This window comes from Cervus canadensis, chromosome 18 (genome assembly GCF_019320065.1).
Source record: "Cervus canadensis isolate Bull #8, Minnesota chromosome 18, ASM1932006v1, whole genome shotgun sequence".
Classification (NCBI taxonomy): domain Eukaryota; kingdom Metazoa; phylum Chordata; class Mammalia; order Artiodactyla; family Cervidae; genus Cervus; species Cervus canadensis.
This window is the reverse complement of record NC_057403.1, coordinates 16,615,599-16,641,587: the sequence shown is the minus strand read 5'-3', so window position 1 is coordinate 16,641,587 and position 25,989 is coordinate 16,615,599. Positions and strand designations below refer to the sequence as shown.

Here is a 25,989-nt window from a genome sequence, read left to right as displayed (position 1 = left end):
AGGGTGATGTCATCTGCATATCTGAGGTTATTGATATTTCTCCCCACAATCTTGATTCCAGCTTGTGCGTCATCCAGCCCAGCATTTTGCATGATGTACTCTGCATGTAAGTCAAATAAGCAGGATGACAGTATACAGCCTTGATGTACTCCTTTCCCAATTTGAAACCAGTCCGTTGTTCCATGTCCAGTTCTAACTGTTGCTTCTTGACCTGCATACAGATTTCTCAAGAGGCAGGTCAGATGGTCTGGTATTCCCATCTCTTTAAGAATTTTCCACAGTTTGTTGTGATCCACACAGTCAAAGGCTTTAACGTAGTCAGTAAAGCAGAAGTAGGTGTGTTTCTGGAATTCTCTTGCTTTTTCTATGACTCAGCAGATGTTGGCAATTTGATCTCTGGTTCCTCTGCCTTTTGTAAATCCATCTTGAACATCTTAAAGTTCATGGTTCACATACTGTTGAGGCCTTCTTTGGAGACTTTGGAGCATTACTTTGCTAGGGGGTGAAATGAGTTCAATTGTGTGGTAGCTTGAACAGTGTTTGGCATTGCCTTTCTCTGGGACAGAATGAAAACTGACCTTTTCCAGTCCTGTGGCCACTGCTAAGTTTTCCAAATTTTCTGGCATATTGAGTGCAGCCCTTCGACAGCATCATCTTTTAGGATTTGAAATAGCTCAGTTGGAATTCCATCACCTCCACTAACTTCGTTCATACTTAGGCCCACTAAGGCCACTAAGGCCCACTTGACTTCACATTCCAGGATATCTGGCTCTAGATGAGTGACCACACCATCATGGTTATCTGGGTCATTAAGAGCTTTTTTTTTAAATATAAATATTTTTATTTTCTTAGCATTTATTTACTTGACTGCACCGTATCTTATTTTTGGCATATGGGATCTTTAGTTGAGGCGTGAAAACTCTTAGTTGCAGCATGTGGGATCTAGTTCCCTGCCCAGGGATCGAACCCAGGCTCCCTGCATTGGGACCGCAGAATCTTAGCCACTGGATTACCAGGCAAGTCCCAAGAGCTTTTTTGTGTAGTTCTGTGTATTCTTGCCACCTCTTCTTAATATCTTCTGCTTCTGTTAGGTCCATACCATTTCTGTCCTTTATTGTGCCCATCTTTGCATGAAATGTTCCCTTGGTATCTCTGATTTTCTTGAAGAGATCTTTAGTCTTTCCCATTCTGTTGTTTTTCTGTATTTCTTTGCATTGATCACTGAGGAAGGCTTTCTTATCTCTCCTTGCTATTCTTTGGAACTCTGAATTCAGATGGGAATATCTTTCCTTTTCTCCTTTGCCTTTCACTTTTTTTCTCAGCTGTTTGTAAGGCCTCCTCAGACAACCATTTTGCCATTTTGCGTTCTTTTTCTTGAGGATGGTTTTGATCACTGCCTCCTGTACAATGTCACAAACTTCCATCCATAGTTCTTCAGGCACTCTGTTTATCAGATCTACTGCCTTGAATCTGTTTGTCTCTTCCACTGTATAAAGGTAAGGGATTTGATTTAGGTCAGACCTGAATGACCTTTCTTCAATTTGAGCCTAAATTTTGCAATAAGGATCCGGTGATCTGAGCCACAGTCATCTCCAGGTCTTGTCTTTGCTGACGGTATTCAGCTTCTCCATCTCTGGCTGCAAAGAATATAATCAGTCTGATTTAGGTAATGACCATCTGGTGATATCCATGTGTAGAGTCTTCTCTTGTGTTGTTGGAAGAGGGCGTTTGCTATGATCAGAGTGTTTTCTTGGAAAACTCTTTTAGCCTTTGCCCTGCTTCATTTTGAACTCTAAGGCCAAACTTGCCTGTTACTCTAGGTATCTCTTGATTTCCTACTTTTGCATTCCAGTCCCCTATGATGAAAAGGACATGTTGTTTTGGTGTTCGTTCTAGAAGGTCTTGTAGGTCTTCATGGAACAGTTCAACTTCAGCTTCTTCGGCATTAGTGGCTGGGGCATAGACTTGGATTACTGTGATACTGAATGGTTTTGCATTGGAGACTGACAGAGATTATTATGTCATTTTTGAGACTGCCCCCAAGTACTGTGTTTTGGACTATTTTGTTGACTGTGAGGTCTACTCCATTTCTTCTAATGGATTGTTGCACAGAGTAGTAAATCTAATGGTAATCTGAATTAAATTTGCACGTTCCAGTCCAATATAGTTCACTAATTTTTAAAATGTTGATGTTCACTCTTGCCATCTCCTGTTTGACCACTTCCAATTTACCTTGATTCATGGACCTGGAAAGAACTATAATTGACTCTGATACATGTAAAGAAATATTTGGCTTTAAAGAAGAAGCTGTCATGAGTTACTGTACAGTAAGTGTTCAATAAGTATCTTGCGTTTCTGGCACGTATTCTGGATGACTGTGTGAATGCGATAAGTCGTCAAATTGTCAGATTCCACTTTGACTGATGGTCAGATTTCCTCAGTGGTTCACCCCTTCCTCCAGCGGCTCCATCTTAGAGAACATCTTAGAGAACATTGGCTTCATTTTGATTTTCCTTTCACAAAGGGGACTTTTTGGGATTCTAAGGAGGGTCATTAGAATTTCTGGGAGGCCATAAGGGAATTCTGGAGAGATGTGGAATAGACGAATTTTCCGAGAGAAAAGGAAGGATGGATCACTTCCTGGAAAGGATCAGAGGTCATTTTCCAGAGGAAGATTTTGTAAGGGACTCCAGGCAGAGTCTGGGGGGATTTATTATTATTATTATTTTTAACACCAAAAACATTTTGTATTGGGCTGTTGCCAGTTAACAATGTTGTGAGAGTTTCAGGTGAACAGCGAAGGGACTCAGCCATACATATACATGTATCCATTCTGTCCCCAAACCCCAGAGTGTGGGGAGATTAATAGGGAAACTTAAATCTGGGGGATAGAGGGCTTGAGGGAACTCTCAGAATAATCAGGGAGCTGGGGGCCTAGCTCTCATCTCTGAACCCTCACTTTCCCTTTTCCACTCTTCTCTCCAGACCTACTGTGCAAAAAAACCTTCTCAAGGCAGACCCCTGTTGTAAATGGCAGGCATCCAGGGTGGCGAGAAGACCACCTCAGTAGGGATTCATGTGATTCTTCCAGCCCCCTATCCGTCTGACCAAGGATGGAATCCGTGTACCCTGCAGTGGATGCTTGAAGTCTTAATCAGTGGCTCCCCAGTGAAGTCTCCCTCCCCTTGTCTCCTTAATAGGAGTCTGAAGGTCCAGAGTCCACACTCTCCTCTGCATTCAACTGGCAGTGAGTTGAGGCACATTGCCTTTGAGTCTCAGCTTCCTCACCTGAACAGTGAGCAGTGTGGTCCCTGTGCCCTTAGCAGAGGAGAAAGGTGATCCAGGGACTAGGCCAGGAATGAATCCGTGTGTGGCCCAGGTAGGTTGCTGCTCCTTTCAGGGCCTTAGTATCCTCATTTGGAACAGAGAACATCATTGCCGTGCGTCCTGCCTTCTAAAGGCCCTGGGCTTAGGACTGGAAGGTGTCTCATATCATCTAAGCCAATCAACCTCATTTTAAAGATGGGGAAACTTGGAGAAGGAAATGGCAATCCACTCCAGTATTCTTGCTTGGAAAAGTCCATGGACAGAGGAGCCTGGCGGGCTGCAGCCCATGGGGTTACATGACTGAGCATGTGTGCATGAGGGTGGAGGGAGATGGGTTGGTAGCAATAAAGTGGTAGAACTAAAAAAAAAAAAAAAATTAAGATGGGGAAACTGAGGCCTCTGAAGGGCCAAAGTGCAGTGGTCAGCCTTAGCGACCGTTGTGGACTGCTCAGTGCTTCGGTACATGCTTGGTGAGGTTGGAGGGAGCAAAGTGAAAAGGAGAGTTTGACCCAGGATGGGGACAGAATTCCCAGCAGGCGGTTCCCATCAGGCATAAGAAACCTGTGGGAGATGTGAGCAAGCGTGTTCCCAGATGCTGCCTGGGTGTTCCCCTGCGTGATCTGGCTCTCCAGGGAGTTGGGTGATGTTGGAGCTGTTATCACCCCTCATACATGGCTGTGCTGAGACCTGAACCCAGTGTGGCTGCTCTAGCTACCTTTATCTTGCTTCTTTGACTTCATATGTTGGCTTTCTTTCTTATTTATATTTATTTATATTTGGCTGTATTGGATCTTAGTAGCGGCATTGGGATCTGGTTCCCTCACCAGGGATGGGAATTCAGGCCCACTGTACTTGGAGCATGGAGTCTTAGCAACTGGACCACCAGGGAAGTCTGTCTCTTTAAAATAAAAAAAGAATTTTTTTTCTGACTCTGCCACATGACATGTTGGGAACCTTGGCCCCTGTTTTGGACGCATGGATCTTAACCACTGGACCTCCAGGGAAGTCCTGAATCCCTCGATTTTGGCCACATTCCTCCCTGAATGTAGGCAATTTTGGGGAGGGATGCTGGGGGCAGGGCTTACGGAATTGTGTTAAATATATTATTGCCTGTCTTACCTAGTGGTTCTGAAAAACTTTCGGTTCATAGAACCTTTTGAGAATTAGAAGGAAGCTGAGAATTCTCCTCCCAGAGAAAATACACAAACCCACAAGATTTTCTGAATGATTTTAGGCGTTTAAATATCTCATATTTCCCTAACGTAGTACAGTAAGAATAATGAGAGCTAGCAATTTATTCAGCACTACAAATGCCTGGGAATTCCCTGGTGGTGCCGTGGTTAGGATTCCACAGTCCGAGGGCCCGGGTTCTATACCCAGTTGGGGAACTGCGAACGAAACAAAAAACTCTGCCAGTCACCATTCTAAGCACCTCATATGGGTTAATTCATTGAATCCTCATAAAAAACACCCATGACCTTGATCTACTATCATCATAGTAGGCACATAGTGCAGCAGACATCACAAGACAAACATATCAGACCTGTGGAGATTTTATGTTGGCAAGGAAAGACTGACAGATCAGTAAATCAAACGTATGTCAGATGCCGAGTGCTGGGGAGGAAATTACACAGTCAGGAGGAATGAGGAGTGCCTCCAGTGGGAGAGGAGGCAGTGGCAAAGGGTTTTTTGACTTTTTTTTTTAAATGTTTATTTATTTGGCTGAGTTGGGTCTTAGTGGTGGCATTCAGTATCCTTTAGTTGTGGGTGGTGGGATCTAGTTCCCTGACCAGGGATGGAACTTGGGTCCCCTACATTGGGAGTGTGGAGGCTCAGCCCCTGGACGACCAGGAAAATCCCAAGAAGTAGTTTTACCTAAATAGGGAGTCATGGGACGCCTCCTGAGAAGCTGACATTCAAGGAGAGCAAGCTTTGCGAATGTCTGGGTTGGAAACAGACTCCCAGGCAGGCTGGTGCCTGGCGGGCTGGCGTCTTGCCTGGTGGGTGGGTGCCTGCTGGGCTGGAGGGACCGCACGGAGGCCGGTGTGGGCGCGCGGAGTTGACGCGGGAAGGGGCAGGAGCCGACGCAGTGGGGTAGAGGGCCCTGAAAGCCACCGTGAGGATTTAAGCTTTTGCTCTGCATGAGGTGGGGGCCGGGGCAGGCTTCGGAGCAGAAGAGCACAGACTCTGAGTCAGGTTCTGGCGTAATCCTCTGTAGGGTTCCCGGCCGAGAATAAACCGCAGGGGGAAGCATGGAGAAGCAGCACTGAACCTCGGTTGTCAGTATATTTCACATTTGAGATCCTTCCGACAAGCCGAGGGCATTTGGCAGCTGCCAGTATACAGGGTGACTCCAAACTCATCGAATGCTAATTTTGGCTCTTTTCTAGCAAGTGATGAGCAGAAGCTTTGGGACACCTGGACATGTAGATGGATCTGTAGGTTTTCCTACTACTCTTTTTTTTCCCCCCTCAAATAATACCTGGCAACATCTGTCTATTACCATCTGGGGTTCAGCTTGTAACAGCCCCCACCCGCCTTTTTTGTGTGCAGTGGCCAAGACAGGCTCTGTTGCCAACCCATCACCTGCTCCCAGGCTGGCAGTTCCAGCCTCTTGGCTAACCACCCCTGCACCAGAGGCTTGGCTCCAGTCTCCTGCTGGAGGGACATTCTTAGAGGAATTGTTCAGTAGCAAGGTGAACATGTTCCATTTCTGCATTTCAGTGTTTTCTCTTCACGCTTTTTCCCATCCTAGTGTTTTAACTTTCCTGCCTGCTTCTGACAGGACACGTGTGTACAGCGGGGACACAGTCCAGGGAACCGACACAAGCGCAGCCCCCGTCCTCTGCACCAGACCAAGGAACAGAACCCACCTCCCCGGCCCGAGTCTCCTTGAGCTCCTTCCTATCACTGCCCCCTACAAGGGGAACCATAACCCCGATTTTTAACAGCTTTGATTGCCTGGTTTTGAATTGTATATAAATGAAGTCACATGGTATATGATCATTTCAGTATATAGTACTTTTGCCTCCAGTAGGTCTGTTCTTCGCCAGCCTTGTGTGTTAGTTTCATTCTGTCAGTGTCATCCTTCTTGCTGGGTGTGCCTCTAGAGGGTTCATTCTCATTTCTGCATGGCATTCCCTTGTTGGAGGTAACCACTGTGCTTTTATTAATTTTGCTTTTCAAATGGGTGTTATTTGCATATGGTGCACGACTCAAAAGGCACAAAAGGGAGGGTATACACTGAAAAGGATGTCCTCATCACAGGCCACCTGCTTCAGTCCCCTCCAGCGCCCCCGCTCCCCATCCCTGCTACTTAGGTCTTCCTTCCTGTGGTAGTCATTATGAGCAGTTTCTCATGTGCTTCCCCAGATCACTCTGTCCATATACAAGCGTATGTATTCACCCGTCCCCCCTTTTAAAAGTTCATAGTATGTACATGTTCCTTTCTCTTGCTTTTCTTTCCAAGAAGCTGTATCTTAGAGGTCTCTTATGGTGTCAAGTTCTATTTTACTCTTTCAAATGAGGAATGACATAACTTTTCATGGATGCGAAACCTTTCTTTAAAATTTTTAATTTAATTTTGAAAAATGTTGGCTGCACCGGGTGGCATGCGCGTCTTAGTTCCCCAACCAAGCATTGAACCTGTTCCTCCACAGTGGGAGCTCTGAGTCGTAACCAGGGGACCACCAGGGAAGTCCCGTTTATTTTTATTTTATATTGAAATAGAGTTGATTAACAATGTTGTGTTAATTTCAAGTGTACAGCCAAGTGATTCAGTTATACATATATGTGTATCCTTTTTCAAATTCTTTTCCCACTCTTGTTCTTGCAGAGTCCTGAGTAGAGTTCCCTCTGTTGTACAGTAGGTTCTTGTTGGTTACCTGTTCCTAAACTCCTAATCTGTCACTCCCCCTCCACTACATTCGCCCTGGTAACCATAGATTTGTTTTCTAAGTCTGTGTGTCTGTTTCTGTTTTCTAAATAAGTCATTTGTATCATTTTTCTTTTTTTTTTAGATTCCGCATGGAAACAATATCAAGTGATATTTATCTTGAAACAGCTGTTTTAACAAGATGTCTTGGAGACTTTGCAAATCTTTCATGTCTCATTTATTCCATTGTCATGAATCCTGTCTTCCTGAGAAAGGTGCACACAGACCTGGGCCACAGATGAGTCAGCGTGTACTTAAGCCTTTTTCCTAACAGCTGATACTTACTGAACACTGAACATTCTTTTCTTTCTTCATGAGATAAAATTCACGTAACATAAAGTGAATTATTTTTACCATTGAAAGTATATAATTCAGGGGGTTTAGTATACTCACACTGGAGAAGGAAATGGCAACCCACTCCAGTGTTCTTGCCTGGAGAATCCTAGGGACGGCGGAGCCTGATGGGCTGCCGTCTATGGGGTCGCACAGAGTCGGACACGACTGAAGTGACTTAGCAGTAGCGTAGCAGCAGTATACTCACAATCTTCAGCATTCTTTGCAGTGTCTAATCCAGAACACTTTCATCACCCCCCAAACCCCAGAACCATTAAGCGTTCACTCCGTATTCCACTATCCCCACGTTGCCCCCTGGCAACTGTTGATGTTTGTTTGTTTTTTTAATAGGGAATTCAATTGTTTATTTATTTATTTACTACTCAAATGAACTTAATCTGCATTTAACACTGCTGGTGTACATTTAAATCAACACAATTTTTTAAAAAATTAATTTATTTTAATTGGAGGCTAATTACTTTAAAATATTGTAGTGGTTTTTGCCAAACATTGACATGAATCAGCCATGGATGTACATGTGTTCCCCATCCTGAACCCCCCTCCCACCTCCCTCCCCATCCCATCCCTCAGGGTCATCCCAGTGCACCAGTCCTGAGTACCCGCCTCATGCATCGAACCTGGACTGGCGATCTGTTTCACATATGTTAATATACATGTTTCAATGCTATTCTCTCAAATTATCCCATCCTCACCTTCTCCCAGAGTCCAAAAGTCTGTTCTTTACATCTGTGTCTCTTTTGCTGTCTCACATATGGGGTCATTGTTACCATCTTTCTAAATTCCATATATATGTGTTAATATTACTGTATTGGTATTTTTCTTTCTGACTTACTTCACTCTGTGTAATAGGCTCCAGTTTCATCCACCTCATTAGAACTGACTCAAATGCATTCTTTTTAATAGCTGAGTAATATTCCATTGTGTATATGTACCACAGCTTCCTTATCCATTAGTCTGCTGATGGGCATCTAGGTTGCTTCCATGTCCTGGCTATTATAAACAGTGCTGCGATGAACATTGGGATACACGTGTCTTTTTCAGTTCTGGTTTCCTCAGTGTGTATGCCCAGCAGTGGAATTGCTGGGTCGTATGGCAGTTCTATTTCCAGTTTCTTAAGGAATCTCCACACTGTTCTCCATAGTGGCTGTACTAGTTTGCATTCCCACCAACAATGTAAGAGGGTTCCCTTTTCTCCACACCCACTTGAGCATTTACTGTTTGTAGATTTCTGGATAGCAGCCATTCTGACTGGTGTGAGATGGTACCTCATTGTGGTTTTGATTTGCATTTCTCTGATTATGAGTGATGTTGAGCATCTTTTCATGTGTTTGTTAGCCATCTGTATGTCTTCTTTGGAGAAATGTCTGTTTAGGTCTTTGGCCCATTTTTTGATGGGGTTGTTTATTTTTCTGGAATTGAGCTGCAGGAGCTGCTTCTATATTTTTGAGATTAATTCTTTGTAAGTTGCTTTGTTTGCTATTATTTTCTCCCATTCTGAAGGCTGTCTTTTCACCTTGCTTATAGTTTCCTTCATTGTGCAAAAGCTTTTAAGTTTAATTAGGTCCCATTTGCTTATTTTTGCTTTTATTTTTATTACTCTGGGAGGTGGGTCATAGAAGATCCTGCTGTGATTTACGTCAGAGAGTGTTTTGCCTGTGTTTTCCTCTAGGAGCTTTATAGTTTCTGGTCTTACATTTAGATCTTTAATCCATTTTGAGTTTATTTTTGTGTATGGTGTTAGAAAGTGTTCTAGTTTCATTCTTTTACAAGTGGTTGACCAGTTTTCCCGGCACCACTTGTTAAAGAGATTGTCTTTTCTCCACTGTATATTCTTGCCTCCTTTGTCAAAGATAAGGTGTCCATAGGTACGTGGATTTATCTCTGGGTTTTCTATTTTGTTCCAGTGATCTATATTTCTGTCTTTGTGCCAGTACCATACTGTCTTGATGACTATAGCTTTGTAGTATAGTCTGAAGTCAGGCAGGTTGATTCCTCCAGTTCCATTCTTCTTTCTCAAGATTGCTTTGGCTATTCAAGGTTTTTTGTATTTCCATACAAATTGTGAAATTATTTGTTCTAGTTCTCTGAAAATTACCATTGGTAGCTTGATAGGGATTGCATTGCATCTATAGGTTGCTTTGGGTAGTATACTCATTTTCACTACATTGATTCTTCTGATCCATGAACATGGTATATTTCTCCATCTATTTGTGTCATCTTTGATTTCTTTCCTCATTGTTTTATAGTTTTCTATATATAGGTCTTTTGTTTCTTTAGGTAGATTTATTCCTAAGTTTTTTATTCTTTTCGTTGCAATGGTGAGTGGAATTGTTTCCTTAACTTCTCTTTCTGTTTTCTCATTGTTAGTGTATAGGAATGCAAGGGATTTCTGTGTGTTAATTTTATATCCTGCAACTTTACTATATTCATTGATTAGCTCTAGTAATTTTCTGGTAGAGTCTTTAGGGTTTTCTATGTAGAGGATCATGTCACTCTGTAAATCAACACGATATTAACCTTTTTAATTTTTAAATCCTTGAGATAAAACTGTATTATTATTTTAGTTTAAACTCACCTTTTCCAATTTTTTAAAATATTGAAGTAAAGTTGACTTACAATATCTTATTAGTTTCAGGTGTATGGTATAGTGATTCAGTTATGTGTGTGTGTGTGTATGTGTATATATATTTTCAGATTCTCTTCCTTTATAGGTTATTATAAAATATTAACTGTAGTTCTCTGTGCTATACAGTAGGTCCTTTTGATTGTCTACTTTATACTAGTGTGTATATGTACCACTGATGTACTTTCTGTCTCTATAAATTTGTCTATCCCAGACATTTCATATAAATATGTGTGTATGTGATAGTCACTCAGTTATGTCTGACTCTTTGCAACGCCATGGACTGTAGCCTGCCAGGCTTCTCTGACCATCGAATTCTCCAGGCAAGAATACTGGAGTGGGTTGCAGTCTCCATCTCCAGGGGATCTTCCCAACCCAGTGATTGAACCTGGCTCTCCTGCGTTGGCAGGTGAGTTCTTTACTGAACCTTCTGGGGAGCCCATAGGCCACATGGGTCATTCTCATCTTCTAGTAGTCACTTTAAAAAGGAAAAGGGAAAAAAAAAAAAAAGGAAAAGGAAATAGGTGACACCAATTCTAATATGTCTCATGTCAATATATCCAAAATACTGTCATTTTAACGTGTAACTGATATAGGAAAGTACTAATGAGATATCCCACATTCTTTTTTATGCTAAGCCTTTGAAATCTGGTGCGTATTTCTCCTAGCATATCTCAATTCAGATGATAAATTTTCATTGAAATACTTGGCCTCTGTTTAGAGTTCATGAAACTCACATTTGGAGAAGTTGATTCCTGTACCCAGGTCGTCCCAATGATGTTGAATAGTTTACTAGTCAGGATGATGAAGAGCAATTTTTAAATCAATCAGAAGTAATTCACAGGTAAACTTCAGTTTCCCAGTTGCAGCAGCCACAGGTGCTGAATATTGACAGTATGGGATAACCCAGCGCTAATATCATAGCGTTGCCCTAGGGCCAGACAGCCCTTTGACCATAGGGGTGGCCTTTTGCAAGTGAGTCAGCAAATGGCATCTACCCACAGGGTTATCGTGAGCATTCCAAGTAGGCACCTTTGTTCTCTCTGGTCCACGGTAATAGACTTGCAGCCCCTCTTGGGAGCCCTCAAACATTAGTCATCCCCGTGCCTTTGCTCAGGGTGCCCTCCTCTCTGACACCATCTCTAACGGCCCTGTCGGACATCTCTACACTATGCTTCTCTGTTCCAAATTCCCTCTCTCCTCCTACCAAGGGGACTGCTGCTGAGATCAACTCTGAGAAAGCAAGACCCAGTTTTGTTTTCTTGTGTTACTGTCCCTCGTGGAGTGTGCTGATTGTGTTTAAGTAGTTGTATTTCGGAACCCTTGGGTGTCACGACTCTCTTTTGGAGTGGTTGACCTTTAAATCATGACTTTTAAATAGATTGAATTTTAGGCTCTGGAGGCAGCAAGTTGCTAGTGAGGCATCTGTCTCTGGGAGCATCCAAACAGAAAAGCCTGAGGATTCCCTTGTGGAGGGATCACTGGCTGCCCTCAGGGTGAGTCTACATGGCACATGCAGGCTGGCAGGCCCTTGAAGGCAGAAATTGTAGAAAACGTCTGATAAATCCTAATGTTGTTATCACCAGAAGCAGAAGCGGTACAAGCCTCATCAACTTAGATGAATTTCCTGATAATGATAGACTTGTGTCCATTGAGGTGAGGAACCATGAAGCTGGGAGACTCAGGGGTGGGTTGACCTGTGGTACTTTTTGGAAGAGTGAATAAAAAAGTAGAAATTCCATTGTGTGTGTGTTTGTTGCGGGTTTAAAAGGAGGGGGAAGATGCTTGGGATTCTAACTAGCAACTGGAAGCCTAGACTCCTGTGTCTGATGGAGGAGAGGTCCAAGGGTGAGGCCTCCTGGGTCCCTGAAGAGGAGGGATGGTGGGGGGGTGTGCAGGACAGAATTCCCTGGGCTGCAGTCCAGTGACTTTAAGAGTTTTGCCACCCTGAAGGAGGTCGGGTGGACTAGTAATTGTTTAACCTTGGGGGCTGTGATAGTAAACTTCTTAGCTCTAGAACTAGCATGGCCCATTAATGCCCCCAGTCTGTTCAGCATTCCTGCAGCCATGGCCTTGGTAGACCCTTCTCATCCTGACTTTAGACCTGGTCTTTGGATCTGCTTGACTACTGGACTAACGGGAAATGTGATGCAAGCAGAAGCTTGACAAGTGCTCATGGATTGGGGTGATCTCTCGCTGCCCTGGGGACCCCTGCCACCGTGACCACATGCGGAAGTCCAGGCTAACCTGCAGGGTGATTAGATACATGTGGCCCAGTCAGCCAGGACACCCCAAGTAGTGTCAGCCCTCTGAAAGGGAGCTGCCTAGCTGACCGGCAGCTGAACCATCCTCCAGCTGACCCTAGACCAAATTGCTAACCCATGGAATGAGATAAATACAAGACAGTTATTCTAGAGGCTTCCCTAGTGGTCCAGTGGTTAAGAATCTTCCTTGCAATGCAGAGGATTGAAGTTCAATCCCCGGGAGGGTAACAAAGATCCCAGATGCCGCCCATCATCTGAGCCTGGAAGCTGCAACTAGAGTGTCCATGCACCACCAAAGGGATCCTGCATGACTTATTAAAGATATTGTCTGCCACAACTAACACCCAATGCAGCCAAATAAATATATATAAGGATGTTTATATAGGGAATTATTCTAAGCAACTGAGGTTTGGAGGGGCTTGTTATGTAGCAAAGTATCCATACTTATACAGGCGTGTCCCCTCTCTCTGGGATGTGGTCTCTTTCTCCTTCTCAACGTGACTCAATGATTAAGATCTGAAGATCTGCCACTTTTTAGCTGCACGATTGCCAATGTGGTATTCCTTCTTGAACCTCAGATTCTTCTGAAAACAGGGATGAGAATAATAGTGCCTATCACAAGGAGTAGTGGTGAAGATTAAATCTGTGATTTTCCTTTCATGACCCTCAGAGGTCATGTTGGTAATGAAACCTGTCTGGCAGGGGTGCAGGAGGGGCCGTAGGGGGCCAGACTGCTCTTCTTGTGCCCCTCCCCCTGGGGTTTGCTAGGGCCATTGAGGTGGACTATAGTTCCCTGCTCCACTGAGGCTGGCTTTAACCATATGATTTACTTTACTCCATGGAAGGTTAGCACCCCAACCACCGCAGGGACTTTTGGTGCACTTGGTTTGTGTGCCCCATGTCATCTGCCATGAGACAGACATTCGCCAGGGAGTCACAGATCTCAGAAGACTGGAACCCCAGGGAGGAGAACTAGAGTCTCCCTCCCAGACTGCAGGCAAACCCACCAGCGCACAGCCAGAAACAGAGCTGCCCTTAGGAATGGCTACCGACCCTTAGGAAGAAGAATGCTTCTTGTCATGTCTCGATTTGGGCTTGGTTTGTTACACATTACTACAGCATCAACTGACTAATACAACTTTGTTGTTTTAAGCTACTGAGATTGGGGACTTATTTGTTACTGTAGCATAATCCAGTCTATCCTGATAGCTGCCAAGGTCTAGTGTCTTCTAACTAATGGCTACCCAGTAAGTGGCCGCTGTTAGCACGGTAACTATTTGCCCAGACACACTGTCTCCAGAACCAGCAAAGTCTTAAAGTTGGTAGTGTGTGTGCTCAGTCACTCAGTTGTGTCCGACTGTGTGATCTCATGAACTATAGCCCACCAGGCTCCTCTGTCCCTGGAATTCTCAAGGCAAGAATACTGAAGTGGGATGCCATGCCCTCCTCCAGGGGATCTTCCCCACCCAGGGATTAAACCCACGTCTTCTGAATTGGCAGGCAGATTCTTTCCCATCTGAGCCACCAGGGAAGCCCCCTTAAAGGTGCTAGGCCCTGAACCAAGTCCTTTTTTCATTTTCTTTCATTTGACTCTTAAGACAGCCCTTTGAGGATCTAGCTGTTAGTATCCACAGTTTACAAACATAGATACTGATGTTGGTAACCGAAAAGAAATTAATAAGGAGAACTGTGCATGGAATCCAGAGTCTGACCCTCCCAGCTGTTTGACCAAAGGCAAGTGACACCACAATCCTTGCCTCAGTTTGTTCCTCTGTAAAATGGGGACAATACTTTCAACTTCAGAGTTGTTGTGATTATGAAATGAAGTACTGCATGGAAAACACTTAACATAGTGACCCGGCAGGAAGTGATCCCTTAACAACAGTTAGCATCTTCCCTTTCTTTCTTCCAAAGAGAGGTTCCCAAGGGTTCAGGCCCCTGCTTTTTGCATCCCATCTCCCTGAAATGCATCACATCACAAAGACTCAGGACTGTTCTGTTAACTTGTTTAATTTATAGACACATGGGAAGCCGTAGCTGAGAACGAATGGAGACCAAACACCACATGGGCCTCAGTTCTTCACTCAGCCTTGCCAGAGGCGTGGGAGCTTGGATGACAGCTGGTCTTCTTGATGGTCAAGAAACGAGAGCCTGAGGGCACCAGGGTCCCAGGCTTGGTGTGGCAGGCGGCCTCTGTGCCACAGCCCTGGGCAGCAAATCTGATGCCTGTGGTGGGGGGGATTTCAGACTAGAATCAGGATCCCCAATGCCTCCCTGCTCCCAATCCAGGGGTAATGCCCCAGCCACCTTCCCCCAGTTCTTTGGAGCCACTCTCTCCCTTAGAATCTGGAAGAATGAGGCTCCCATTCTGGGACCTTCTGGGAACCCTGTGCCCTCCTTCTGAAATCCAGGTTCCCCTCACCAGGCTGTGCAAGGCCAGTCAAGGTGACACAGCGGGTTTCCTCGCCAATACAGGGCACTTCCTGAGTCAGGGTGCATGTTTCCGTGGAGATGCTGAAGCAGGAAGGACACCGAAGGCCATTCTCTGTCAGATTTCTCCTGAACGCTGGGGAGGAGGGTGGAGGGTAAGGTGCACGGGGACATTAGTCCCTTTCCCAACATCACAACCACTCAGGACACCAGTCGCTAACCTACACTGCATTTTTAGAAAATAATATTTATTTGCCTGGATCTTAGTTGCGCCCTGTGGAACCTAGTTCCTGGACCAGGGATGAAACCCCTGCATAGGGCGCATGGAATCTTAGTCACTGGACCATCAGGGAAGTCCCTGGACACTGCAGTTTACAGGAGAAGAAACCAAGGCTCAGCGCAAGGAAGACGCTTGTCTCAGGTTAAAGTGCAGGTCAGCGACAGGTGCTCACAGCTGGCTCTGGCGGGGGGAGGGGTGGGCAGGGAGGGGCTCCAGCTGTGGGGCTCAGCTGGGGCTTACCCGGCAGGGGTTTGTGGTTGCAGCCATCGGTCTGGCAGCAGCGCGTGTCGGACCCCATGTAGTTCTCCGGAGCCACGGTGATGGAGAGGAATTCCGGGTCACACTCACTGGATTTCGCGCACCCTTTGTAGCTGGTCACGTCCACAGAGCCCTCTGCATCATGAGGGTGGACAGAGGACTCAGGAGCCCTGGTCTGGACCCTGGTCCCGGGGTATTTCCATCACCTTACAGCTTCCCCAGCCCACTGCTGTCTAGAGAGGCCTCTTCCATCTCCCCAAAGTCATACACCCTTAACTGCCTGGGGCAAGGCCTGGAGGGTTGAGTATTGTACCCAACCCTTCCTTCCTCCGCCCCTGGCTATGTTGGTCTCTCCTGAGTAGTCCCTTCAGCTCCATGGCCACCTCACTGCCATTCTCTAAAGGTCACACCTGGAGAGGTCTTTTCTAGGCCACCTATGACTACCCCCAGACCTGTGTGAAATGGTCTCTTCCAACCTTCAGCCCTCCCCTGACCCCTGGAATTCCGTCCACCAAATCCCAGGATGCAGCCCTCAGCCACCACCCTGTAACACCCGTCTCCTTCTTCGTCTAAGATTTCCCAGGGTCACTCCCCAGACTTCCTACCTATGATCTCTTGCTGCCCTCCTTGGCTACTCTCAGGTCTTGCCTGAAGTGGTCTCTTCCAGTCTCCCTGGCCTTCCCCTTCCCCACCATAGATAGGGTGGTCTCCTCCAGGCCTAGGGTTTCTGCTCTGTACCCCAAGTGCTTGGGTGAGTGGGTGCTCAGTCCTGTCTGTCTCTTTGCAAACTCATGGGCTGAGTCCTTGGATTATCTGTCCTTATCTCTCTCTCTCTCTCTCTGTTCCAATACTGGGACTTCTCAGGTGGTGCAGTGGTAAAAACCCTCACTGCCAATGTAGGAGACACAAAATACTGGTTCGGTCCCTGGGTTGGAAAGATCCCCTGGAGGAGGAAATGGCAAGCCACTTCAGTATTCTTACCTGGAACAGGCTACACCTAATCACAGAGTCAACCTAATCACATTCTTTGCAACTCACCCCAGTCTTCTCTACACCCACCCCTACACCTTTTGCATATTAGATTCCCGCCACCCCGCCCCCATGGATTTCACTCTTCCCCTGTGTCCTTTCCTAATCCCTTCTCGCCTAAGAAATTCTCTATATCTGCCCCTCCCCCATCATGTCTTTGGAGTCTCATTTTCAGAAATCCTTGGCAACAGTGGTTTCTGTCATTCCACTGGATTCTCTTTCCTCCTTTCCCTCTTCACTCAAAGGTTCCTCCCAGCGTGTGGTAGTATCTGCTACCCTGAAGCCACCCCCCATCTCCCCAGGATCTGACGCTATTCCCTACCCTCTTACTGTTGTTAGTCTCAGTCATGACGGAGATGCAGGAGTCCTCGTCCTGGGCACAAGTCTTCATTACTCCAGTGCATTTGGCTCCATTCCTGATACACACCTCACAGCTCAGTGGGTACCCTGAGGTATACAGAGAGAGGCTCTAGTCCAAGTGGTGTGGTCTCCGGGCCATGACTTCCGAGTACAGAAGGGGATGGGGAAGGGGTATCTGAAGGAAGAGGGAAAGGTGTCTCCCTGGTTATTCACGAGTGGGACATTGGCCACTGAACAGGAAACTATCTGAAGCTCCATCAGATATGCTATGGTGCCGCCAGCAAGGCTGCTTCTAGGGGTGGACAGCAACTCCATCAAGGAGCAAGTTTACCTAATTACAGGGTTGGGGAATTTGGACACTAGGGCCCTCTGAGAAAGCTGGAGGATAGTAAGGAGTCCTGCCGAAGATTTCCATGCATTTTTTTTTTAACTTATCCTTTAATTTTCTTTTTTCTGTTTTAGGCTATGCTGGGTTGTCCTTGCTTCCTGTGGGTGTTCTCCAGTTGTAGTGAGTGGGGGCTACTCTCTCGTTGCGGTGCCTGGGCTTTTCACCTGTGGTGGCTCCGCCTGTTGCAGAGCACAGGCTCTAGAGCACGAGCTCAGTAGTTGTGGCGCAAGGGCTTAGTTGCCCCAGGGCATGTGGAATCTTCCTGAACCAGGGATCGAACCCATGTCACCTGCGTTGGCAGGCAGATTCTCAACCACTGGACCATGGGGGAGGTCCTTCATGGACTTCTGTGAACCTTCAGGTCCAGCTGATTCTCAGAGGCGGGACCCTCTTCCTTGTGGGTACCACACTTAACGCTGGTAGACAGTATAGTCGCTCAGGCAGGGGTACCTAAGGCTGGGATCCGCAACCCAGCTCAAGAAGGAAGATCAAGGACTAGGAGGACAAGGGCCTGGATCCTTGGTCCTGAGAGAGGAGGCAACTGGGGCCCAGACACAGGGGAACTGGGTCCTGGGGAAAGTGGAGTTGCCTGAATTGCATCTAAGGAAAGAAGACACTGGGGACCTGAACTCCTTAGAGTCCTGGGAGAAAAGAAATCTCTCCCCCTCACCTCACTTTACTTTTTTCTAATCATACTCTCATCTGAATTCCTAGAATTCAGGTGTTTTATTTTGAGACACTGTTGGAGGGGAAGGGAGCAGAGGCCATCCAAACCCCTCCTTTCTCAGAGATTTAAACCCACATGTTTTGAACTCTTCCTCCCTTGGGGACCCAGGCTTTCTCTCTTTTACCCTGGCCTTTACCATGAATCTGAATTCCCAGGACACCTCCTCTTTCCCCCTCACCTTCAAGTACCTGGCTAAATGCTCTCCTATAGTCTTCATTTCAGGATTCCAGGAGTCCAGACTCCTAGTCACTTACCCAGACCCAGGAGGGTGCAGAGCAGCATGGAGGTTAGCAGGAAAGTCTCAGGTTTTGTGGAAGGCGTCATGATAGTTGGATGCAGTCCCACGTCCGGAGTTCATGTTATAGGAAGGTGAGAAGGGGCGGATCTGGATCTACCCTGCCCCTAGGCTAAGAAAGATGATGTAAGATCTGAAGGTAGGTCTCTGTAGCTCTGAGTGGGGGAGGTGGAACAAGATCCAAAAGGAACATGGGCATCTTGTGCTCAGCCCCCTTCTCCATGGGGACCCCAGGCATCTGGGCTTCCAACCCTCTATCTGGTTTCACCACCTTCATCCCCCCGCCCCCCTCCCCTTTTTTTTTCTCACCTGAAGCCCAAGATCAGAATCAGGTCATTTTGTTTCCTGCAGGATAGAACAGTGCTAGGATTCAGATTCCCTCTCCCTTGTCTTTCTTCCCAAGGAGGTGCCCAGTGCGGTTGAGGCCCTACCGGGAAGCACCCAGCAAGTCCAGGCTTGTTCTGCTAGGGCATGCTTGGCTCAATACCCCGTTTTCTGTGTTTGGTCTGTCTCCAGCTCCCACCCCACCCCAAGATGCACTTCTGGGTCTCTCGGAGACTGAACAGAGGGGTGCTTGTCATTGGGCCAGGATGGGCATGGTACCAGATTCCCAGAAACCGCATTGGAAAGCTGAGGCACAGTTCGAAGCACTCATGGTTGGGTGTGTGTCTGGTTTGGAAACATACTTTGTGTTTTATTGAGATCCTTTACCTCAGACACATGATCTTGAGAGATCAGAGATTTTGTGCCTGTATATGTATTTTTTAACGTGTGTATATATATATTTGTGTGTGTGTGTGTGTGTATTTTTTGGGGTGTAATTTTTCATGTGTGGCGGGGTAGGGGAGGCGGCTGTGGGTGGGTAGCCAGCCATAGGTTGAGGGGATCTTGTTGCAGTAGGCCCCTGGCTCCTTGCAAAAATCCACTCAAGTTTGCTGTCCTCTTGCTTTCAAGGCTTCAGTTGGGGCGCTGAGATTGGCGAATTTCTTCCGGGGACCAATCTTGAAGCCCGCATGGGTTGCTAGGATACCCTGGTGTGAAAGTTATCAGGAGGAAGGGGTAGAGAGCTGTTTGGCCAGAGGGAGGCAGGAAAAGCTCGTTGCCAGGGAACTCAGCGCCTCTCGCTGCTCTCCGCTGAGACGCACTAGGCATGCGCAGTGGTGACGTGGCCCCTTGTGCGCAGAGGTTCAAAAGGCCGGAGCCTCGTGCGTGCGCTTGCGCAGTGAAGACCTCCCTGGGCGCACCCGCTGTGAGCACCCTAAACTCAGACCTTCCTGCGTCTTAGTCAGGCGAAGCCCACACGACGTTGACATGCCGGAGATCGGCCTCTGCCATGTGGTGTCCGGCAGGAGCCAGGACTTGGTGAGAGACTGGCGTGGAGGAAGTTGGAAGAAGTGAAAGATATTGTGAGGGGGCTCTGTGAGAACTTTTGGGATATTAAAGGTGTTGAAAAATAATCCGTATCTGGGCTGCCAAGAAAAAAAGAGTTTATTGGGGTTCTTAGGAATTGGAATTTGGGAGACACAGATTCCCGTAAAACTTAATAGTGTTGGCAGAGGGAGTCAGGGGCTTATGAGTACTGCCGTCAGCAGGTTGTTAAAATTGTGTGGAGAGAATTATAATTGACTGTGATACATGTCATATTTGATACAAATAAATATTTGACTTTAAAGAAGCTGTCATGAGTTACTGGAGGGTAAGGGTCTGATAGGCATCTTGAGTTTCTGGCACATAGTCTGGATGCCTGTGTGAATACAGTAAGTAGTCAAAAGGTCAGATTCCTTTGTGGCGGACACCTGCTTGGTCAGACGGCTACTCAGTAAGTGGCAGCTATTACAAATGTAAATATTTGGCCAGACACATTGTCTCTGGAGCCACCACTGTCTTAACAGTGCGTTTGCTCAGTCACTCACTTGGGTTTGATTCTTTGTGACCCCATGGACTGTAGCCCACCAGGTTCCTCTGTCCATGGGATTCTCCAGGCAAAAATACTAGAGTGGGTTGCCATGACCTCCTCCAGGGGCTCTTCCCCAGCCCAGGGATTGAACCCCCATCTCCTGCATTGGCAGGCAGATTCTTTCCCATCTGAGCCACCGGGGAAGCCCCCTTAAAAGTGCAAGTTACACCACAATCTGTGCCTCAGTTTGTTCCTCTGTAAAATCGGGGCAATACTTTCAACCTCACAGAATTGTGATTATGAAATGAGGTACCACATGGAAAACACTTAGCATGGGGACCAGGCAGGAAGTAACTCCTTAACAAAAGGTAGCATCTTCTCTCTTTTCCTTCCAAAGAGGGGGTTCCCCAGGGTTGAGATCCCAGCTTTTTCCATCCCACCTCCCAGAAATGCATCACATCTCGAGGACTTAGGCTTGTTGTTTTAACTGGTTTAATTTGTAGACACCTGGGAACCTGTCTGAGAACAAATGGAGACCACACACCACATGGGCCTCAGTTCCTCACTCAGCCTTGCCAGAAGCCTGGGGGCTTGGACGACAGCTGGTCTTCTTGATGGTCAACAAACGAGAGCCTGAGGGCACCAGGGTCCCAGGCTTGCTGTGGCAGGCGGCCTCCGTGCCACAGCCCCGGGCCGCAAATCTGATGCCTGCGGGAGGGGATTTCAGACTAGAGTCAGGATCTCCAATGCCTCCCTCCTCCTAGTCCAGGGTCATATACCCAGCCACCTTCTCCCCCAGATCTTTGGAGCCACTCTCTCCCTTAGAATATGGAAGAATGAGGCTCCAGTTCTGGGACCTTTTGGGAACACTGTGCCCTCCTCCCGAATTCCAGGTGCCCCTTACCAGGCTGTGCGAGGCCAGACACGGCGACACAGTGGGTTTCCTCACCAACGCAGACCGCTTCCTGAGTCGAAGTGCATGTTTCCGAAAAGGCAGCGATGCAGGAAGGACACCGAAGGCCATTCTCTGTATGGTTTCTCACGATCGCTGAAGAGGAGGGTGGAGGGGAAGGTAATTGGAGACGTTAGTCCCTTTCCCAACATCACAGCCAGTCAGGGGACACCAGTTGCTAACGCACACTGCATTTTCAGAAAACAATATTTGACTGCATTGGATCTTAACTGCGGCATGAGGAATCCAGTTCCCTGACCAGGGATCAAACCCCTGCAGAGAGCGCATGGAGACTTAGTCAGTGGACCAGCAGGGAAGTCCCTGGATACTGCAGTTTATAGGAGAAGAAACCAAGGCTCAGCGCAAGGAGGACACTCGTCCCTGGTTACAGGGCAGGTCAGGAGCAGGTGCTCACAGCTGGCCCTGGCGGGGGAAGGTGGGCAGGGAGGGACTCCAGCTGTGGGGCTCAGCCGGGGCTTACCGGGCATGGGCTCCTGGTTGCACCCATCGTTCTGGCAGCAGCGCCTCCTGGAGCCCATGTAGTTCTCAGTGTTCATGGTGATGGCGAAGGATCCTGAGTCACACTCGCTGGATTTCGCACACCCCTTGTAGCTGGTCACCGCCAAGGAGCCCTCTGCAGGATGACCGTGGGCAGAGGGCTCAGTGGCCCCTGGTCTGGACCCTTGCCCTGGGCTGTCTCCCCCACCTTATAGTAGCTCCAGCCCACTGCTGTCTAGAGAGGTCTCTTCCAGCTCCCCACATTCAAGCCCCCTTTCTGCCTGGGGCATCGTCTGAATGGGTTATCAGGTATGCACCCATCCTCCTCCTGCCCTCTGCAGAGTGGCCCCTTCCACCCCAGGGCCACCCCACTGCCATCCTGCAGGGGTCGCACCTGGAGTGGTCTTTTCCAGACCACCTGTGACTACCCCCATGCCTGTGTGAATGGTCTCTTCCAGTCTTCAGCCCTCCCCTGACCCCTGGAATTCCTTCCACCAAGTGCTGGCATGCGGCTGCCATCCCTGCCCGCTGTAACACCTATTTCCTTCTGCCTCTAAAGTGGTCTCTTCCAGGTTTCCCAGGGTCACTTCCCAGACCTCCTACCTATGGTCTCTTCCTGCCCTCCTTGGCTACTCTCAGGTTTTGCCTCAAGTGGTCTCTTCTGTTCTCGCTGGACTTCCCCCTCCCCACCACAGGGTGGTGTCTTCTAGCCCTAGAGTTTCCACTTTTCACCCGACACGTGTGGGTGCAAGTGTGCTCAGTCGTGTCTGACTCTTTGGGACCTCATGGACTGAGTCAGGGATCATCTATCCTTATATACTCTCTCTGTATGCCAATACTGGGGCTTCCCAGGTGGTCAGTGGTAAAGAACCCCCCTGCCAATGCAGGAGATGCAAAAGATGTGGGTCCATCCCGGGGTGGGAAGATGCCCAGGAGGAGGAAATTGTAAGCCACTCCAGTATTCTTGCCTGGAAAATGCCATGGACAGAGGAGCCTGGCGGGCTATACTCCATGGGGTCGCAAAGAGTCAGACACGACTGAGCATACACCCAACTCAACCAGCCCCAGTATCTCCCTTTTTCTCCTGTCAGGAAAGGTCTTTTGCAGCCTGCATCCCTGGGAGATCCCTCATGCCCCCAGAGAGTCAACTTGATCACATTCCTTGCACCTCACCCTAGCCTCTTCTCTACACCCACCCCTCCATCTTTTGGATATTAGATTTCCCCCCTCTCTGGATTTCTCTCTTCCCCCCGTGTCCTTTCCTAATTCCTTCTTTTGTAAAAAAGTCTGTATCTGCCCCTCCCTATCCTCTCTTTGGAGTCTCATCTTCAGAAATCCTTGGCAATAATGGTTTCTGTCATTCCATTGGATTCTCTGTCTACCACCCACCTCGAGATTGCCTTTCCCTCTTTCCTGACATATCATCACTCAAAGGTTCCTTGCAGTACATGGCAGTATCTGCCACCCTGAAGCACCCCCCATCTCCCCAGCATCTGATGCCACCCCCTGCCCTCTTACTTCTATTGCTCTCAGTCACGACAACAATGCAGGAGTCCTTGTCCGGGGCACAAGTCTGCAGTTTTCCATTGCAGTTGGGACCGTCACTGACACACACCTCACAGCTTAGTGAGCACCCTGAGTATAGAGAGCGAAAGCTGGGTATAGTCTGTGGGTCACAGCGTCCTAGTCCAGAGGGGAATGGGGCTGCGGGGGCGGCGAAGGAAGAGGGACAGGTGTCTCCCTGGCTACTCATGGGCGGGACATTGGCTGCTGAACAAGGATCTGTCTGAAGCTTGGCAGGGATGCCATGGTGCTGTGAGCAAAGCTGCTTTCGGGTTGGGGGCAGAAGCAGTTCCCACCAGGGAGCAAATTTGCCTAATTAGAAGGCTGGGGACTTTGAACGCGAGACCCCCTGAGCAAGCTTGGGGACAGTGAGGGGTCCTGCTGAAGATTACCATGGACTTAAAAATTTTTTTCTCATCTTTTAATTTTTTTTCTATTTTTGATTTGCTGGGTCTTCTTGCTTCCTGTGGGTTTTTCTCTAATTGTAGCGGTTATAGTCTAGTGTCTAGTTGCTGAGCTTTGGCTTCTCATTGGTGGTGGCTTCTGCTGCAGGGCACAGGCTCTAGAGCATGGGCTCAGCAGTTGTGGTAAAACATCTTAGTTGCTCCCAGGGCATGGGGAATCTTCCTGGGCCAGGGATCGAACCCATGTCACCTGCGTTGGCAGGCAGATTCTCAACCACTGGACCACTGGGGAAGTCCTTCATGGAATTTTGTGAACCTTTAGGTCCAGCTGGTTCTCAGAAGCAGAACCCACTTCCTCGTGGGTACCACACTTAAGTCTTATAGACAGTGGAAATTCAGGCAGGGGTACCTGAGGCTGAGATCTGCATCCCAGATAAAAACTGATCAATGACTAAGAGGACAAGGGCCTGGCTCCTTAGTCCTGAGAGAGGAGGAAACTGGGGACGCAGACACAAGGCAACTGGGTCCTGCGGAAAATGGAGTTGCCTGAAATGCATCTAAGGGAGGAGGACACTGGGAAGCTGAACTGCTTAGAATTCTGGAGGCAAGGAAATTTCTCCCCCTTGCCTCACTTTTCTTTTTTCTAATCATACTCTCATCTGGTATTCTAGAATAAAGGTGTCTTATTTTGAGACACTGTCGAAGAGGAGAGGAGCAGAGCCCATCCAAACCCCTCCTGTCTCAAAGATTCAAAACCACACATTTTCCAGCTCTTCCTCCCTTGAGGACTCAGGGTTTGTCTCCTCCTTTACCCCCTGCCCTTCTCCAAGAATCTAAATTCCTGAGACACCTCCTCTTTCCCTTCTTCCTCGAGGATCTGGCACAGTGCTCTATAATAGTCCTCACATCGAGGGTCCCAGGAGTCCAGAGCCCTAGTCACTTACCCAAACCCAGGAGGGTGCAGAGCAGTGCAGAGGCCAGCAGGAAGGTCTCAGGTTTCATGGAAGGCTTCATGATGGAATGATGTGTGACCCTGCAGTTCCAGGTCGGTCTCCAGCTCTTCTTATAGGAAGCTGAGAAGGGGTGGGTCTGGACCCACCCTACCCCTAGGCTAAGAAATTGTGTTTGAAGACCTAGGGGTTGGTCTCTACAGTTCTGAGTGGGGGAGGCAGAACCAGAATTCAAAAGGAACAAGGGCATCTTGTGCCCAGCCCCCTCCTCCATGGGGACCGCAGGAGTCTGGGCTTCCAACCCTCTCTCTGTCAGGTCTCACCCACTGTGTCCCCTTTTTTTCTGATCTAAAGCCCAAGATCAGAATCAAGTCATTTTTTTCCCTGTAGGTAGAGCAGCTGCTAGGACTCAGGTACCGTCTCCCTTCTTTGCCTTCCCAAGGAGGTGCCCAGTGTAGTTGAGGCCCTACCCCTATAGGAGTGCCCAGCAAGTCCAGGCTTGTTCTGCGGGGCATGCTTGGTTCACACTCCCTTTTCTGTGTTTCCTCTGTCTACACCTTTGCCTCCACTCCAGGACGCATCTGGGTCTTTCGGAGACTGAACAGAGGGGTGCTTGTCATCAGACCGGGATGGGCATGGTAGGAGACAGATACCCAGAAGTCTCATTGGAAAAGTGAGACATGGTTGAAAGCAGTCAAGGGTGGGTGACTGTCTGGTTCGGGCACATACTTTTGTGTTTTATTGAGGTCCTTTACACACTCGGTCTACCTCAGGCATGATCTTCAGAGGTCAGAGATTTTTTTCGTATGTTTGTGTGTGTGTTTGTGTCTGCGTGTGTGGTGGGCATTATGAGCGTAGCCAGCCATCGGTGGAGGGGATCCTGTTGCGGTAGGCTCCCGGCTTCCTGAAAAAATCCACTCAAGTTTGCTGGCCTCTTGCTTTCCAGGCTTCAGTTGGGGCGCTGTGGATGGTGAATTTCTGCTGGGGACCAATCCTGCCGGCCAAGCCGGTTGCTAGGAAAGCCTGGTGTGAAAGTGACCGGGAGGAGGGGCGAGAGAGCGATTTGGCCAGAGCGAGGCGGGAAAAGCTCGTTGCTAGGGAACTCGGCGCCTCTGGCCGCTCTGCGGACAGACGCACTAGGCATGCGCAGTGGTGACCTAACCTTCGGAGCACCGCGGTTTGAAAGGCCCAAGCTTCGTGCGCTTGCGCATTGAAGTCCGCGTGGGGCGCCCCAGCTGAGCCCCCTAAACTGACGCTTTCCTGCGTCTTCTTGGTCAGGCGAAGCCAACAGGACGTTGACATGCCGGAGATCTGCCTCAGCTATGTGGTGTCCTGCAGTAGCCAGGACTCCTTGAGTGACTGGCGTGGGGTGTTGGAAGAATAAAGGAACTCGTGAGGGGGCTCTATGAGAACTTTTGGAGTGTCAAAAGTAAAATAATCCGTATCCGGGGTGCCA

The 25,989-nt window shown here is 48.0% G+C and overlaps 2 protein-coding genes across 2 annotated transcripts; both read right to left on the bottom strand.

Moving 5' to 3' along the window:
• Positions 1-14,528: 14,528 nt before the first annotated feature.
• LOC122421138 (phospholipase A2 inhibitor and Ly6/PLAUR domain-containing protein-like) lies at positions 14,529-18,959 on the bottom strand. Its single transcript, XM_043436945.1, has 6 exons — positions 18,579-18,959; positions 18,229-18,381; positions 16,830-16,946; positions 15,453-15,605; positions 14,925-15,068; positions 14,529-14,728 (listed from the first exon to the last, which is right to left on the bottom strand). The coding sequence occupies exons 2-6, from the start codon at positions 18,296-18,298 to the stop codon at positions 14,583-14,585; spliced, it is 630 nt and encodes a 209-aa protein (XP_043292880.1). The 5' UTR covers positions 18,299-18,381; positions 18,579-18,959; the 3' UTR covers positions 14,529-14,582.
• A 1,681-nt stretch (positions 18,960-20,640) lies between these two features.
• On the bottom strand, positions 20,641-24,997 carry LOC122421135 (phospholipase A2 inhibitor and Ly6/PLAUR domain-containing protein-like). The gene is made up of 5 exons (XM_043436942.1): positions 24,528-24,997; positions 23,135-23,251; positions 21,600-21,752; positions 21,071-21,214; positions 20,641-20,874 (listed from the first exon to the last, which is right to left on the bottom strand). Exons 1-5 carry the CDS (start codon positions 24,805-24,807, stop codon positions 20,729-20,731), a joined length of 840 nt encoding a protein of 279 aa, XP_043292877.1. The 5' UTR covers positions 24,808-24,997; the 3' UTR covers positions 20,641-20,728.
• Between the last annotated feature and the right edge of the window lie 992 nt (positions 24,998-25,989).

Coding starts and splice junctions, on each gene's coding strand:
- LOC122421138 (XM_043436945.1), bottom strand. CDS start 18,298: ATGACGCCTTCCACAAAACCTGAGACTTTCCTGCTAACCTCCATGCTG. Junction 15,069..15,452: donor CAACCACAAACCCCTGCCGG/GTAAGCCCCAGC, acceptor CCTCCTCCCCAG/CGTTCAGGAGAAATCTGACA. Junction 14,729..14,924: donor GACTGGCCTTGCACAGCCTG/GTGAGGGGAACC, acceptor CCCCCACCACAG/GCATCAGATTTGCTGCCCAG.
- LOC122421135 (XM_043436942.1), bottom strand. CDS start 24,807: ATGGAGGAGGGGGCTGGGCACAAGATGCCCTTGTTCCTTTTGAATTCT. Junction 21,753..23,134: donor CGTGACTGAGAGCAATAGAA/GTAAGAGGGCAG, acceptor GTCATCCTGCAG/AGGGCTCCTTGGCGGTGACC. Junction 20,875..21,070: donor GTCTGGCCTCGCACAGCCTG/GTAAGGGGCACC, acceptor CCCCTCCCGCAG/GCATCAGATTTGCGGCCCGG.